The 13,760-nt window shown below is 41.8% G+C and overlaps 1 protein-coding gene across 1 annotated transcript in view; it reads right to left on the bottom strand.

Moving 5' to 3' along the window:
• lama1 (laminin, alpha 1) overlaps nt 1-13,760 on the bottom strand; it is a 46,694-nt gene continuing 32,934 nt past the window's right edge. The window contains exons 39-63 of the mRNA XM_072680007.1: nt 13,506-13,669; nt 13,248-13,386; nt 13,004-13,106; nt 12,765-12,881; nt 11,857-12,039; nt 11,114-11,268; nt 10,750-10,893; nt 10,527-10,660; nt 10,250-10,397; nt 9,412-9,536; nt 9,076-9,226; nt 8,810-8,954; nt 8,452-8,593; nt 8,234-8,348; nt 7,571-7,738; nt 6,664-6,815; nt 5,888-6,070; nt 5,032-5,221; nt 4,087-4,193; nt 2,812-3,001; nt 2,294-2,446; nt 1,907-2,060; nt 1,581-1,714; nt 488-704; nt 1-371 (exon numbers count right to left, since the gene is read on the bottom strand). Coding sequence (XP_072536108.1) covers nt 208-371; nt 488-704; nt 1,581-1,714; nt 1,907-2,060; nt 2,294-2,446; nt 2,812-3,001; nt 4,087-4,193; nt 5,032-5,221; nt 5,888-6,070; nt 6,664-6,815; nt 7,571-7,738; nt 8,234-8,348; nt 8,452-8,593; nt 8,810-8,954; nt 9,076-9,226; nt 9,412-9,536; nt 10,250-10,397; nt 10,527-10,660; nt 10,750-10,893; nt 11,114-11,268; nt 11,857-12,039; nt 12,765-12,881; nt 13,004-13,106; nt 13,248-13,386; nt 13,506-13,669 — 3,777 coding nt within the window. The 3' untranslated portion in view covers nt 1-207. The remainder of the gene's footprint in view (nt 372-487; nt 705-1,580; nt 1,715-1,906; nt 2,061-2,293; nt 2,447-2,811; nt 3,002-4,086; nt 4,194-5,031; nt 5,222-5,887; nt 6,071-6,663; nt 6,816-7,570; nt 7,739-8,233; nt 8,349-8,451; nt 8,594-8,809; nt 8,955-9,075; nt 9,227-9,411; nt 9,537-10,249; nt 10,398-10,526; nt 10,661-10,749; nt 10,894-11,113; nt 11,269-11,856; nt 12,040-12,764; nt 12,882-13,003; nt 13,107-13,247; nt 13,387-13,505; nt 13,670-13,760) is intronic.

Below are 13,760 nucleotides of genomic sequence, written 5' to 3'. Positions count from 1 at the left end.
TTTTCCTGAGCACTTTATTGCATTTCATTAACAAACAGGTGAGTGGTGACAAACATTTGAGTGGAATCAAACTTCAGGATTCCCCCAGACGTCCGATTCGCAAATAATTTTAACAACAGATTTTTAAAAATAGTTAAAAAAATTAATTACATTTTCTTTTTACACAATCATTACACAGGGAGAGGCACTGGAATGCTCTGGAGCGGGTCAGGCGGCAGCAGCGGCTGGGCAGGAATGTGGCGAGACGTCCGGGTGGGCGAAGGCAGAGCTGAAGTCTAAGACATCTGTAATGTGACCTTTAGAGATGCGCAGGTTTCGCATGCAGCCGCGGAACGATGCCCTGGAGCTCAGACAGCTCTGCTTCACATCAGCTGTGTTGGAAAACCAAAAGTGAAAGAAATCAATGCATCAGTTCTCGCTGAAAATTAAAACGACTGAATAACCAATCGATGATAAGCCATAAAACAGCAGGTGCAAGTGGCTGTACCTGGATATCCTCCAACGTAGATGGGGTTCTTGGTCTCAGCAGAGGTGGAGGATGAGTGGGGATTCTCTGTGCTAACAGTCGAGCCATCCACGATTAGACTGAGGCTGTGCTTTAGCTTTTTAGCGACTAAGGTGTGCCAGCGCCCGTCACACAGCAGACCCCTGCTCCTGGACACGGCTGTGAATCGTCCAGCACCGTTGTTCACGTTAAACACCACCTGGAGAAGCAGCACAGTCAAGAGTGAGGTTACCGAGCAGCCGAGATCGTAGTCTCAGCCTCAGATGCTCCGCACATGCCTAAATGAAGCTTCGGACATGTGTGGTGCGTTAAGCTGGCCACAACTATACAGACAGACTGATTGTTTTTATATGGTCACGCTGATGTGATAGGGAATGTGATTACTGCGTATTTGAATCCAGAGTGCTTTTTGAAAGAAGCACAGTATGGGAGAAGCCAGTTAGAAGAGACACCATTTATATTTATCACACTAAAAAAAAAAAAACACTTCATGTGGTAGCAAGTAAACTAACTAGGTTTATTAAACCTAAATATTTTCAATAAATAAAGTTGAATAAACCTTTTTAAATTGCTTGTGTTCAACGTGGTAGTGCAGTCTCAAAGGCACAGTTTAATTCTAAGGGGAAAAAAGAGGTTGGGGGCTCTCGAGTGGCGCAACCATCTAAGTGTTGGCTCTATATGTGGAAGTTTGTCAAGTCGATTCCCGGTGATGCAGCAGCCATCTGTGGTCATGAGTCCCAGTGAACACAATTGGCCTCGCTCTTTGGGTTGGTAGAATAGAATTGTCTCCCTTACTCAGCACAATGCCAGTCAGTATCTGTGTCTGTTATTAGATGTAACAGAACTAGTTAGTGTTCTCATCCAAGTGTGTTCAGCTGTCCAATGACGTTGCGTTAATGGCAGCTTGAAAATATGTGGTTGGCTGGAGGACTTGGAGGAAGCCTATCCTTCAAGCATGATGCTGCCAGTGCTTCCTCCAAGTCCAGTCAACCATTGGACAGCTGGACAAAAAAACGTAAACTGCAAATATGAAGTATGACTGTTTCTGGTACATAAACCCACACATGACCCTTACCTGGCCATTGATCAGCTCGAGTCCAATGGCGTCCACTCTGGTGCTGCTCACCCCCAGCAGAACTCCATCCAGCGCTGTAGAGCGGAACTCCAAACTCACGGTCACGTCAGAACCCACATAATAACCCTCTTTCACTGCAGAGAGAGACCATGAGTGACCTTATAGCACCACTGTCTTACAACCTTAAAAAAAGTGTTTGCATGACAGTGACAAAACATTTTATATTATATTATTCAACTATAAAACCTATATGTAAGATATGTAGGTTTCAGAGTGAGCATTGCAGCCCTGGACCAGGGGTTAACTGGCTGATGTGTAATACTGACCAAAGGCAGCGTATCCTGAGCCGTTGAAGAAGGTGCCCTCTTGGGCAGAGGTGAAGCAGGGTCCAGTGTGGTGGGCTGAAGCTGCGTTCTGCAGATTGACCTCAGCGCCGTTCAGCTTCACCTTCTGCATGCAGCCTGCTGTGCTGTGGGTGACCTGCATGCACAAGCCAAATTCAATACAGTGCTATGGATACAGTGTATTTCTGCAGGAGAACAATGGGAAGGCTGTGCGCTGGTTGTTTATACCAGTCTCTGCAGGACAGAAAGCGGAAAGCATCACACTGTCTCCTAACTAAAACAACTCGGATCTGATGATGCTACTTATCTAAAAGCTATAAACTCGTTTCATTCTTAAAGATTCTTTTGTTTTTACAGATGAATACTAACATTTCCAATCTTCTTGGCAGTGTAGTCAGGGGGCAGCCCACCCAAGTACAGCTTCCCTTCCACATCCAGAGTGTGGCCTTTAATCGGAGTGCGCTCAGAGTCCACCCTATCAACAGTGATCAGTGTGCTCTTCTTACTGAAGTCTGTCCTCACCTGAAAGACACATGATCACACAAACAGGAGCATAAGTAACAGTGAAAATCCACTAGGAAAAATGGAATGCTTGTATGAAACTGTGTGTAATATTGACTGAAGGCAGCATGTTCGGCTTTGTGTGTAGATATTAACCCCTTAAACAGCCTATGGCTCGCCAGTGGGCCGAAAGTGTTATCACAAACATCCATTACTAAAGAATAGCCCCACCCTGAAGTTTCTGATGCTTACGCCTTAGTGTGTAATAATAAAAAACATTTTATTGCGTATAAGGCGTGTCCTCTCCAAGTACTTTCATATCATTTCAAAAACAAAGAGAGGGAGACGGAGGAAGCAAGGGCCTACTGTGTGTAGACCTCACTCACAGTGTGCCACTGTCCATCGCTGATGTGTGTGTGGGCGGTGGTGACGGCAGGGCCTTTGCCCAGGTCACAGGAGAAGAGCAGCCGGCCACCTTGTAGCTGTAGCACAGCGTAATCCTGCTGGTTAGCATTAGCCATGTAGTACAGGATCCCACTGGGAGCCAGTGTACGAATGGACAGCTCAACTGTGAAACTGAACAGAAAAGAGAGAATTAGCTCATACATATCATCAAATATAAATTATGTAAAAAAAGTGAAATTGACAGAAGTTTGGGGACACCTGCTTTTGTTTATCCTGCTTTTGACTGTCTCTACTGTCCAGGGAAGACTTTCTACTACATTTCAGAGTAGTGCTGTAAGGATTTGATTGCATTTAGTGACAAAAGGGTTAGTGAGGTCAGGACGAATGATCACCATCCCACCTCATCCCCAAAGGTATAGAGCTCCATCATTCCAGAGAACACAGTTTAACTGTGTTCAACGTTATACCCCTGTAGCCAGTAGGTTTGTGTTTATCTTCTCCACAGAGTCCTATTCTATTGGCAATACTTCTCTAAAAGGACTAGACAAACTGTATATGTGTGTGCATCCGTGTCAGCAATGGGTGCAATTAAAGTAGCTCAATGCATTGATTATAGAAGGGGTTTCCACAAACATCTGGACATATATTGTATATCACGAGAAAAACATGATTCCATTTCCTGCCAATAAAGCAAGGATTTGCTTTATCAAAGGACATGAATTAATGATTAACAGCCCCTATGGTTCTAAAAGCGCATTTCTGATAACGTTACGGGGTGGAATGTGTTCATCCCTGGGCAACAGCAGTGAGAGTCTGAAGGTGTGGTAATGGTAGAAAGAGAGAAGTGGCTGAGTAAGCAGGTCCAGGCTCAGGCATCCTGAATAATGCACAACTCAACAGACACACTGCTCTGGGAATACGAGGTCATGTTCTCCAGCTCTGATCTGCCCCTCTCCTAAATGCTCTTGTGTGTAAGATAAAGGATCCAGTGGCACCTTTGTGGGATGAGTGAATAAGGGGGATTAAAAATGAAAGGAAAGGGAGCATTAAACCCACACCGTTGAAAGAGAAGATAATGACCCTGCTATTACAGCAGGGTGCTTCAGAGGGTGCAAGCAAGGCACCTGCTTACTAGCACCTCCTAGCACTTCTGCTTCTCAAACTAAATGTAGATGTGTCTTAAAATAAGAATTTCGTTGTGTTGGGGGGGGAAGGGGTTTGGGGGTGGACTTTGGCAGAGGTTATGAACGGCCTACCTTGACCTGACGGTCTTATTCTTGAAGCTGATGACCATGTGACTGTTTTTGGAGAGTCCAAACTGGTGGGCATCTGGTATACTTTCCATCCGGTCCATAGCAGCACACTGGGAAAGCACAGGTGGAGGTACAGCATTTTTGTCATGATCACGAAGATGAGTCAAAAGTCTGCTTTTGACAAAGCACGATGGAATCTGTAGCATGCTCCACAGTGGCGACATTCCTTACATGCAGTGAGTTTTCTGTACACGTAGCAGGGCTTAATATAGTAAGCTGCGGGTTTGTGAGACTTCCTTTCCTTTGGCATTTAGCTCAGCCACAAAATGTTCTGTTCTTGCAGCTCATTTCAACACAATATGACTGTATCTAATTAATTACCTCCTAATGAATGTGACAATTAGTGTGTATTCGATCTTTAAACCAAATATTTGAATAAAATGTTTTTTTTCCTAAAATCTAAATTTATTTTTAAAGATCTAAAAGATCTAAAATACCATTTAAAAAAAAGAATGTATTTATTTATTAATTAATTTAATTATGAGTCATTTTAATGCTTAAAACAAAAATCTTACATCTTTTAATACAGTGTTTCTATTTGTCTGGAAAGTAATTAAAAATAAAGGTGAAGGTCAAATGATCAAGTTATTTGATCAATGCCACAGAAGAACCCCTTTTGGTTCTATTATAAACCATGTTTGTACCAGAGATGTGTGAGTGTGAAGAAATGCCCAGGTTCTTTACTAATGTTTAAGTTCTTCACACTCATTTCAGCCACAAACATGGTTCTCCATGGACCGTAAAGTGGTTCTGCTATAGCATTAGGAGCTCCTACATTTTTAAGAGTGCAACACTTTCTCAGAGATGAAATAGTGTCTATACTGTGTAATGTATGGTCTAAAAGCATTCTGTTGTTTGTGTGTGTGTGCGCAGTGTTTGTGCTCTCACAGTGGTCGCTCCGGGTGTTACAGCACTCAGCTCAGTCGGGGGTGATAAAGGCTGCTGGGTCGGCTCAGCAGTGGGCTCCGACTCAACATCGTCCTCGTCTGGCAGAACTATGTGCTTGGGCCGCTCTTCCAGCAGGCAGCTGTCCAGGTCCACTCTCTCGTACCTCACAGCCCCTGACAGGTCCAACAGCCTGAAGGACACACAACCACTAGTAAGTGGACTGGCTATCACTATCATTACCTGAACATGTGCCCTGGAGGGGACTTTCTCAACCGCTCGGGTAGGTCTCGTGAAGAATGTCACCCAGTGACTACACATGGGTTTGGTTATCTGCACATAAATCGGTGTTCCTTATATGGCAGACTGCATGTTCGATTACAAGATAGTAGCGGTTTCTATTTACATCATGCATCAGAGAATGAGCCTTTGTACACGGTACATCAGTGTAGCATGGCAAAACGGGGTTATCTGAGGAAAGTGGTATATTTCCTTCATAGTTTCTCACTGTTTTACACTGATAAAACAATAAAATAGTCAGTTGTAGCAAAACAGTAACTGTTTGTAATTTTAATATTTTTAGTTTTTAATTTTAAATAGATAGACAAAAATGTTACACATAAATAAAATGTCATAAATGTCTCATAATAAGGTCACATTTTTCTTTTCACCTACGTGTGTTTTGACCTTCTCCCAAGTCACCTTCTCAGAGATGTTAGGGTTTTCTTAAGACTGATGAATTGTACATAATACTTCTGAAAGGGTAATTCTGAAGGTTTAACCTTGTGTTTAAGTGCAAGTAAAGCAAGTGCTTCTGCAGTAGGTTTCAGGACTCTGCAGTAGTGTCTCTATAACTCACATGCCATCCACTGCCGTGTTCCTGATACAGCCGTAGAACGGGGTGGTGAAGGTGAGCACTGCAGTGGCCTCTCCTTCTGGGACCCCTCCGATATAGAAGTTACCCAGAGAAAGAACCTTCTCTGCAGCTGAGCCCAGCCTTACTGTTTCCTGTTGTTCCTCATCCACATACACAGCTAACGTCCTGCATCAAAACACACAGTAACAATGATTAGTTAGTTTGACTGTTTGTTCTGTTTATAAAGTGCTGTAAATTTATAGGGATTATTTCTCATTCAGCAGCAGATTTGTGATTATTGTGTAAATAATAATAAGGTAAGAAATGCAGACTTGAAGCTATTAAACACAGAATGTAGATCGGATGTAGATCAGATCACATAACCACATGCCTTATTAAAGCAACATTATGTGGCACTATCTCTGTATCGTTGCTGCTCTAGGCTCGGCACACTACTACCGCACTGTTCACTGTGGTGTAGCGGGCAGCAAAACACCTGTGAGGACTGCGTAATCCTGCGTAATCCGAGTCGTATTTGTGCAAAATCCGTAAAGTGTGTTCTGTAGAGGTGGCTCAAAGCGTGAAATACACCTCCTGACTGTAGGTGGACATTCCAATTGTTGCATAACGCTGCTTTAAATATTTTAATATTTCACAGAAGTAATGATGTGATCTAAAAGCATGCAGAGCAGATGGATAATAAGAGCACTAGACTTTTAAGAGCAAAGTCTAAATCTTAGCTGTGGACAGCATAAGCCGCAGGTAGAGCAGTGCCAGACCTTTTGTTTCTCTGCAGGATGAGGGAGTGTTCCTGTCCATCACTGAATGTGCCGCTTTGGGATTTGATAACAGCTTTGTGAACTCCTCCTCCGTCCGTCATGCTCACATGGACTTCCACTTGGCCCGACACCAGCATAACAGCCAGGAAAGACTGGACAGAGAGGGCGAGAGGGTTAAGACAATTTCATCATCTCACTGCTCCACAGGACAAGCCAAGCTCAATAAGGGCTACTGAACATAAGAAGCAATAAGCTGCATATAGTCATGATGAATGGTCCACTGACAGGAGACCATAGACATTTACATAGGTAGACATTTAAACAGAAAGATAGACAGATCTGATATATTTCTTTGCCAAACTGCAGAAATAGCTGTCAACATTGAGGAGACTTCTCATTCAGCTATCTTTTTCAGGCCAATTTTCAATGTAGAGTTACGTAATAACTGAATTTTGGGAAAAGGAACATGCCTGAAGCCCCATTTCTCCCCATTACGAAGCTTCCACATCTCACATGTCACTGCCGCCCCCTACTTGCACCTTGGGGTCTGTCCTCAGATTCCTACTTTTTACTTGCAACATCACAAGCTAATAAATCGAGGGTCATTTTCTACTTAGCCACCATCTCACCTATCCAAACTCAATATCCTGCAAACTTCATCTTCAAGCACAAGGAGGTTAATACAATCAGTCTACCAAATTGCTTTCCAACTCAGTCAAAGCCGTATCTTCTAACACACCTGGTCTCCATTACTAGATCTTTCATGTCTAGCCCTTACTGTCTCGATTCACATTCACTTTCTCTTCATACTTTTTATGAGCAATGTAAATCCTTCAGTCTATACTGCAACCACTCTCTGGGCTAAAACTAAAGATTCAGGTCTCTCTGTGGTGGGGTGTGATGGTACCTGTTGTGTATGCCGGCGTTTGCGACCAGAGGCTGAGTTAAAGCCTGCCAGGATGAGGCCACTGCTGTTCCTGCTGGAGAAGCTGCTGATGATCTCTGTCTGAGGACCCACGGTGACGGCAGGCATCTGCACATATCCTCCACCCAGCACGGACACACTGCGGATAGGCTGCAGCACACAGGACACATGCATTACCGGTTAGTGTCATACAAGCCTGTGGGTCTAGTCTGCCTTAGTTTGAGCACACTACATCAGCCGACAGAGGGCTAATCATTCCCAGTACTCCGCTGCAATGACAATATCCATATGTACACCGCAGAAAGTAGCACACTGAATTTGACTAGATTCAAATGTGGCACTACAAACTTACAGCAATTTAGCATTCAGTTAATTTCCTTCACAAACATTGTGCTGATAATATAGATTATAAATATGAAAATATTTGAATCAGGTCAACTTAATGAAATAGTATAGCAATCTAAAGTACTCTCAATATTTCAGTGCCATAAACAGCAAGTGACTGCCCTCTTGTGGTGAATAAATGGCACTTAGACCAGTGGCTCTAAATCCCAGCTCAGCATAACTGAATTAGAAGCCCATGATAGGATCAGAAGTGTTAGATGATTGGTGAACCTTTTTTCTTGACTCGACTGTGCTTCTTACCTTTAGAATACACCCTTTCTTCACGCCATAGGACTCCTTCAGTAGGTCAAAATTTGTGCGTGCAATTTCCACATTCTTAATGCAGCCCACATATGAGCGAGCAACAACCTGCCTCCTGAAATTAGAGTGAAGATTAAGAAAACCATTGGTGTGAAATAGCAGCTTTTTATGTGTGCTTTTAGTAAAAACAAGAGAAAAACTATTCAGACCAACAGTACCTGATGGGTCTAGATGCTGGCAGCCCACCAATATAAATAGGATCCAGGTCTGAACGGTTGAGATCTGAGGCAGTTCCAGGAGACTCTGCCTCCATCACCTCTCTCTCTGAGGCGTTGTCAGCAGCCATCACAGCAAGGTAGCCTGCGTACAAAACGGATTTAGCACACTTCTGTCACACACATATTCTAAATACTATTAACACTGACATAAGGGCTTTTAATTTGTAATAATTTAATATTTTATATTTAATATTTTAATAATAAAACATTTTAATTCCACATCCTTTGAATCTGAAAGTGTGGTGCTTTTACATCAGTCGACCACAATTATATTCCTCATTGAAAACAAAAAGCCCACCTTTGCGCTTGTTCCGCTGCAGGGCAATCTTGTACCAGACTCCTGTGTTGTAAGCTTTGCTGGAGGTGAGTGTGAGAGGTCCAGAGCCCAGTTCGAAGGTCACATGCACTTTTCCCTCCACCAACTCAATGGATAAGAAGTCTCTCTTTAAAGACACAACACATTCCATGTTATATAATAATATAAACAAAATGCAAACTAGGACAGCAAGACTATAGATTTCATAAATAGAAATGATGGTACTTCAAATATTGCAAGGAACATACGGTGCCATTAGAGGCCAGATAGAGCAGCAGGCCGTTGGGCGAGAGAGTTTTGAAGAACATGACGATGCTTGTGGAGATGGAGCGCAGAGACTTCTCCACAACTGAATATCCACTGCCATCAAAGTAGAATGAAGTTTCCTCCAACTGTGGACTATGGATACAACACAACCACAGAAATTAAAATAACAAATTGCCATAGTTGCCATTGGCTAATATTCCCAGGGCATTTGTTTAAATTAAATATATATACATGTAAATACTAAAATTAGTATTTTTTATATGTAATAATAATAAAGTCTGCCCATCTGACTACACGGAACAATGTTTGGACATTACCTCTTAAAGCACCCTCCACACCCTCCTTCTCTTTCGGCATAGTTCCAGAGGCCGATATTCCTCTCATTCAGCGAGGCTTCACCCATACATCCTTTGAAGTGAGTCATCTTCACTGCTGAGGATTTCTATGAAGAAATTGAAGCAACGTAAGTCAGCTTAGTACATAGTCCAGACCATCTCTTCTTAAGCAAAGCCCATTAGAGCTGCACAATGTAGTGTTTGGTAAGCATATTTCACTGCTGACCTTTGCACATAGAGATATCAGCAAGACTTACAATACACTATATGGACAGAAGTATTGGGACACCTGCTCGTCCATTGTTCCATCCAAAATCTAATCAAAGTCTCTACTTTCCAGGGAAGTCTTTCTATGAGATTCTGGAGCACTGCTATTAGGATTTGATTGCATTCAGTGTGTGATTGCATTCAGAGAGGTCAGGATGTTGGATGGAGCACCAACCATCATTCCAGATCCATCATTACAGTTCCACTGCTCCACAGCTCAATGCTGGAGGGCTTTATAGCCCTCTAGCCCATGCCTGGCATTAGGCATGGTGACAATAGGTTCAGGTTGATCTGTTCCAGAAAGATCTATTCTATTGGCAATCCTTCTCTACAGGAACTAGACAAGCTGTGTTTGTGCATTTGCACATCTGTGTCCACAGAGGCATGACATTCTCAAGCATATTTTGATTATTTTTATTGAGACTCCAGACAAATTGGATGAATCAATTATACATTTGGATGAACCAAGGTATTTAAGAGCTATAAATAACATGTTAATAGATGTACCACTATGATTGTATTACATGGTTCGTTTAAAAGCCACTTAGCCTACCTTAACCTGACCACTCAGGCCCCCCACAAACACCCAGGTGGATTTGTTGATGTCCATGACTGTGGATGAGCCTGGGGCTGTGGTCTTCACTGGAGGCATTGGCTCAGAATCCAACTGTTGAACTGTGAGGGAGCCATGCTTTCCAAATCTATGAAAGTCATAGAATAAAAACCAAAGCAAAACACAGCTGTAAGCAAATATGCCAAAGAAGTTAAATCCCAAACCTAGTTTAGATTAACATTTGTAATAAACTATGGCTACAAAGATTGAGACATACCGAGTGGCATTAATTCTGTGCCATTTGTTGTTGTTGATCTGTACGTTGGGGTATTCCAGCCGAGCATAACCAGAGCCTGCATCCCACAGGAAGGACACTTTGCCATGCCTCATCTCAAGTGCCATGAAATCCACCTGGAATCAACAGAAACAGCCCAATTAACATGTGAACCTATAGGATGTACTTAGATAAGAGCAATGTCAATTAGGATAGGAGGGCTTACACTGGAACTACTGCCCATGTAGAAGAGCAGGTTGTCTGGTTCAGTGGTCTTCACAGTCAAGGTGAGAGTGTTGAAATTGCTTGAGGTCACCTCTGGTTTATATGCTCGCACACAATCCCGATCCGCTGATACTGCAACTTTAATCTGTACCAAAAATAATTATAAATAAATTATTCGACAGCTGAGTAGGTGTTTACAACTTTAAGAGACGTTGTCAGAACCACAGAAGTCTCTTATCACTTAGAATTCATGTGTTTTAAGCTAGAAAACAAACAATATAACAGCAGTGATGTTGGAACATGCTGGTTTTAGAGAGTGGATTGTGAGGATGTAGGGTAGTGTAGTGTATGATTGGTGCACTGACCGAAGCTGCCTGCTTGCGGGCCTGGTTGATCAACTCCTTTATTTCAGTCAGGTTTCTGCTCAAGTTCTCTCCAAGCATCTTTAGAGGTTTCAGCCTGTCAAATAGTCTCTCTGTCCGCAGCTGGGCCTCTTTGAGCTTAGATTCAGCTGCACTGGCTGATTTAGGACAACAGTAAAATAAATCAATAGATAATATTTGTTTATTAAATAACAAAAAAGATACAAAACATTAGATTCTTCATTAAATTCTGTACATTTACTGTTTACTGTTATTACTGTTATTTCAATGACCAAGAAATGCCTAATAAAATCATTGGTGGTATATACACTATGTACATACCACCAATGATTTTATTAGGCAATTCTTGGTCATTGAAATAACTGCAGAAACTCTATTGAAAACGTATCAGTAAATGATACATTTCTGCAAAAGTTAATAAAATATGTTTTATTACATGACATAGATATTGTGGAAAGAATAAACTTTATATTTTTGAAAATACATTCTTTCCTTTTAGCCATTTTTATATCACCACTTGACAGAATATAAATGGATTTATGCACATGACTGCATGTAATTATAAATTACATCATTATTTCTGTATGTATTATATGTATATTTAAATAATTATGTAAAGTAAACTTAACAAAATAACAGTAATAGCCTCAGACCTTTAAGGCACTGGTATTGTCTACCCACTCACACAGTGTCCAGTGTGTAAGCCATTCTCCCACATTGCCTACCTGTGTCCTCTGAGTCCTTGACCATGTTGTTTACAGTCTTGGCGCTGGTATTGGCCGAGCTAACAGCAGAGGAAGACTCCTCCAGCTTCACACGGTAATCGTCCAGACGCTCTAGAGCTTTCTGCAGTGAGGCATTGGCCTTCTCCACCTGCTGTTTTGCCTCCACAACCAGTGCTCTACCTCCTGTGCATACATGAGGAATATTAACTCAGATACACCCTTAACTCTGAGCAACACAGCATTCGTTACAGGCAGTCAGGGTTCAAGCACAACATGAAATCAACCAACAATCTTTGCATATAAGTTTGAGTATTGATAAAGTTATGCAAAACACGATATTGTGATTATAATTGATATATCAATATTTTTAGTTGTATCTGTCAAATGAATTCATGCAGAGTATAGAATAGTCTAAAACTTCTGCTTATACTGATTAAGTTAAAATATCAATGCTAGAGCTGCAACAAAAAATATGAATTCAATTTGTTTTGATTATTGCCCCCTAGTGGCCATTATGATGGAAAAATGGAAATCAAGTGGTTGAATATTTTTTCAAATCTGTCGCTAGTGGCCTTGTTGGCCAAGTGACCTTGTTTATTTATTTTACAAGACAGATTTTACACACACACACACAACACACACACACACACACATGCTCTATATTTGTAACCTTATTTGAATTGCTGATGTGTAAAGGTCTATAAAAGATTCACTGTGCATTAATTGTTTGACAGAGAAAATAAATTGTGATCCCATCACTTCTTTGGTAGGTTAAAGTCAAGCCACTGTTTCAAATGACTAGTGTATTCACCATGTTAACACTCCTACAGTAGTGCCATTAGACAGCACCTATCTTTCAATAGCCTGAGAAGACATGGCTGATATTTCAAATGTGGTTTGAGACCCACCATTAGACAGGTTCCCCATGGCATTCAGGGTCTCAGGGAGTTGCTGGGTGAAGTTGTCCATACTGGCTTTGACCAGGTTCAGCCTGCCATTAACATCACTGACATTCAGCGCCAGCCCTGTAGAGGGATATAAATAAGAAATAAGAATACAACTGGATATAAGGATTTATTTCAATTCCTTTTATGGAATTTATGGTGTTCATTTATGTGTGTGTTAGTGTGTATGTGTGACAACTTACCTTCAGTGTAGTTGTTCAAAGCTGCACTGTCATTAAGAATTGTGAAGCTTCTCTGAACGGCCCGTTTGCCCAGTACAGTTAGAGACTCGTTTGCCTGTAGAGTCTTTAATAAAATAAAAAGAGTTCAAGAAGAATAACTATTTGATGATTTAATTGAGTGTGTTTGTCTCACATAAAGAATAAAGCACTACTCTGATTAAGAGTTATTCTACTGTGCCATCAAGAGTTTGTTCTTTTGACTCACCAGGTTAAGGGCAGAACTAGCGGTCTGATTGGCTGAAAGTGCCAGTTCCTCTGCCTGCTGGATGTTATCACTGATATTGGAGTTGACTTGGGAGGCGTTGGTGACATTCAGTGATGCGTCTCTCACCCCATACAGAGTGCTGCACAATAGTAAAGCATATGACTAACGTCAGCATCATTTGCCAGGGTACATTAGACAAAAGAAAGCTTGATATTAAAATACCTTGACAGTAAAAAACACACACAGAGAAACACATACCTGTGGACTGCCTGAGCCTCTTTACTAATGGCTTGGGCATGGTCTTCTGCTCTGTAGACTAGCTGCAGTGCATCTCGCTTGGTCAGGTCCATCACTAGAGTGTCCACATGCTTCCTTAGAGTGGGGCTCCACTGTACTAGCTCATCTTTCTCCTCCTCCAGCTTCTGATTAGCCAGAAATACACAACAACATCAGACACACCACAGCAGGATCCCACTGGTATTAGATACATCATTCCAGGCTTAAAACATCAGA

The sequence above is a fragment of the Salminus brasiliensis genome, chromosome 5 (genome assembly GCF_030463535.1).
Source record: "Salminus brasiliensis chromosome 5, fSalBra1.hap2, whole genome shotgun sequence".
In the NCBI taxonomy this organism is placed as follows: Eukaryota; Metazoa; Chordata; class Actinopteri; order Characiformes; family Bryconidae; genus Salminus; species Salminus brasiliensis.
Note: the sequence above shows the minus strand (reverse complement) of the source record. Positions and strands in the feature narration are given on the sequence as shown.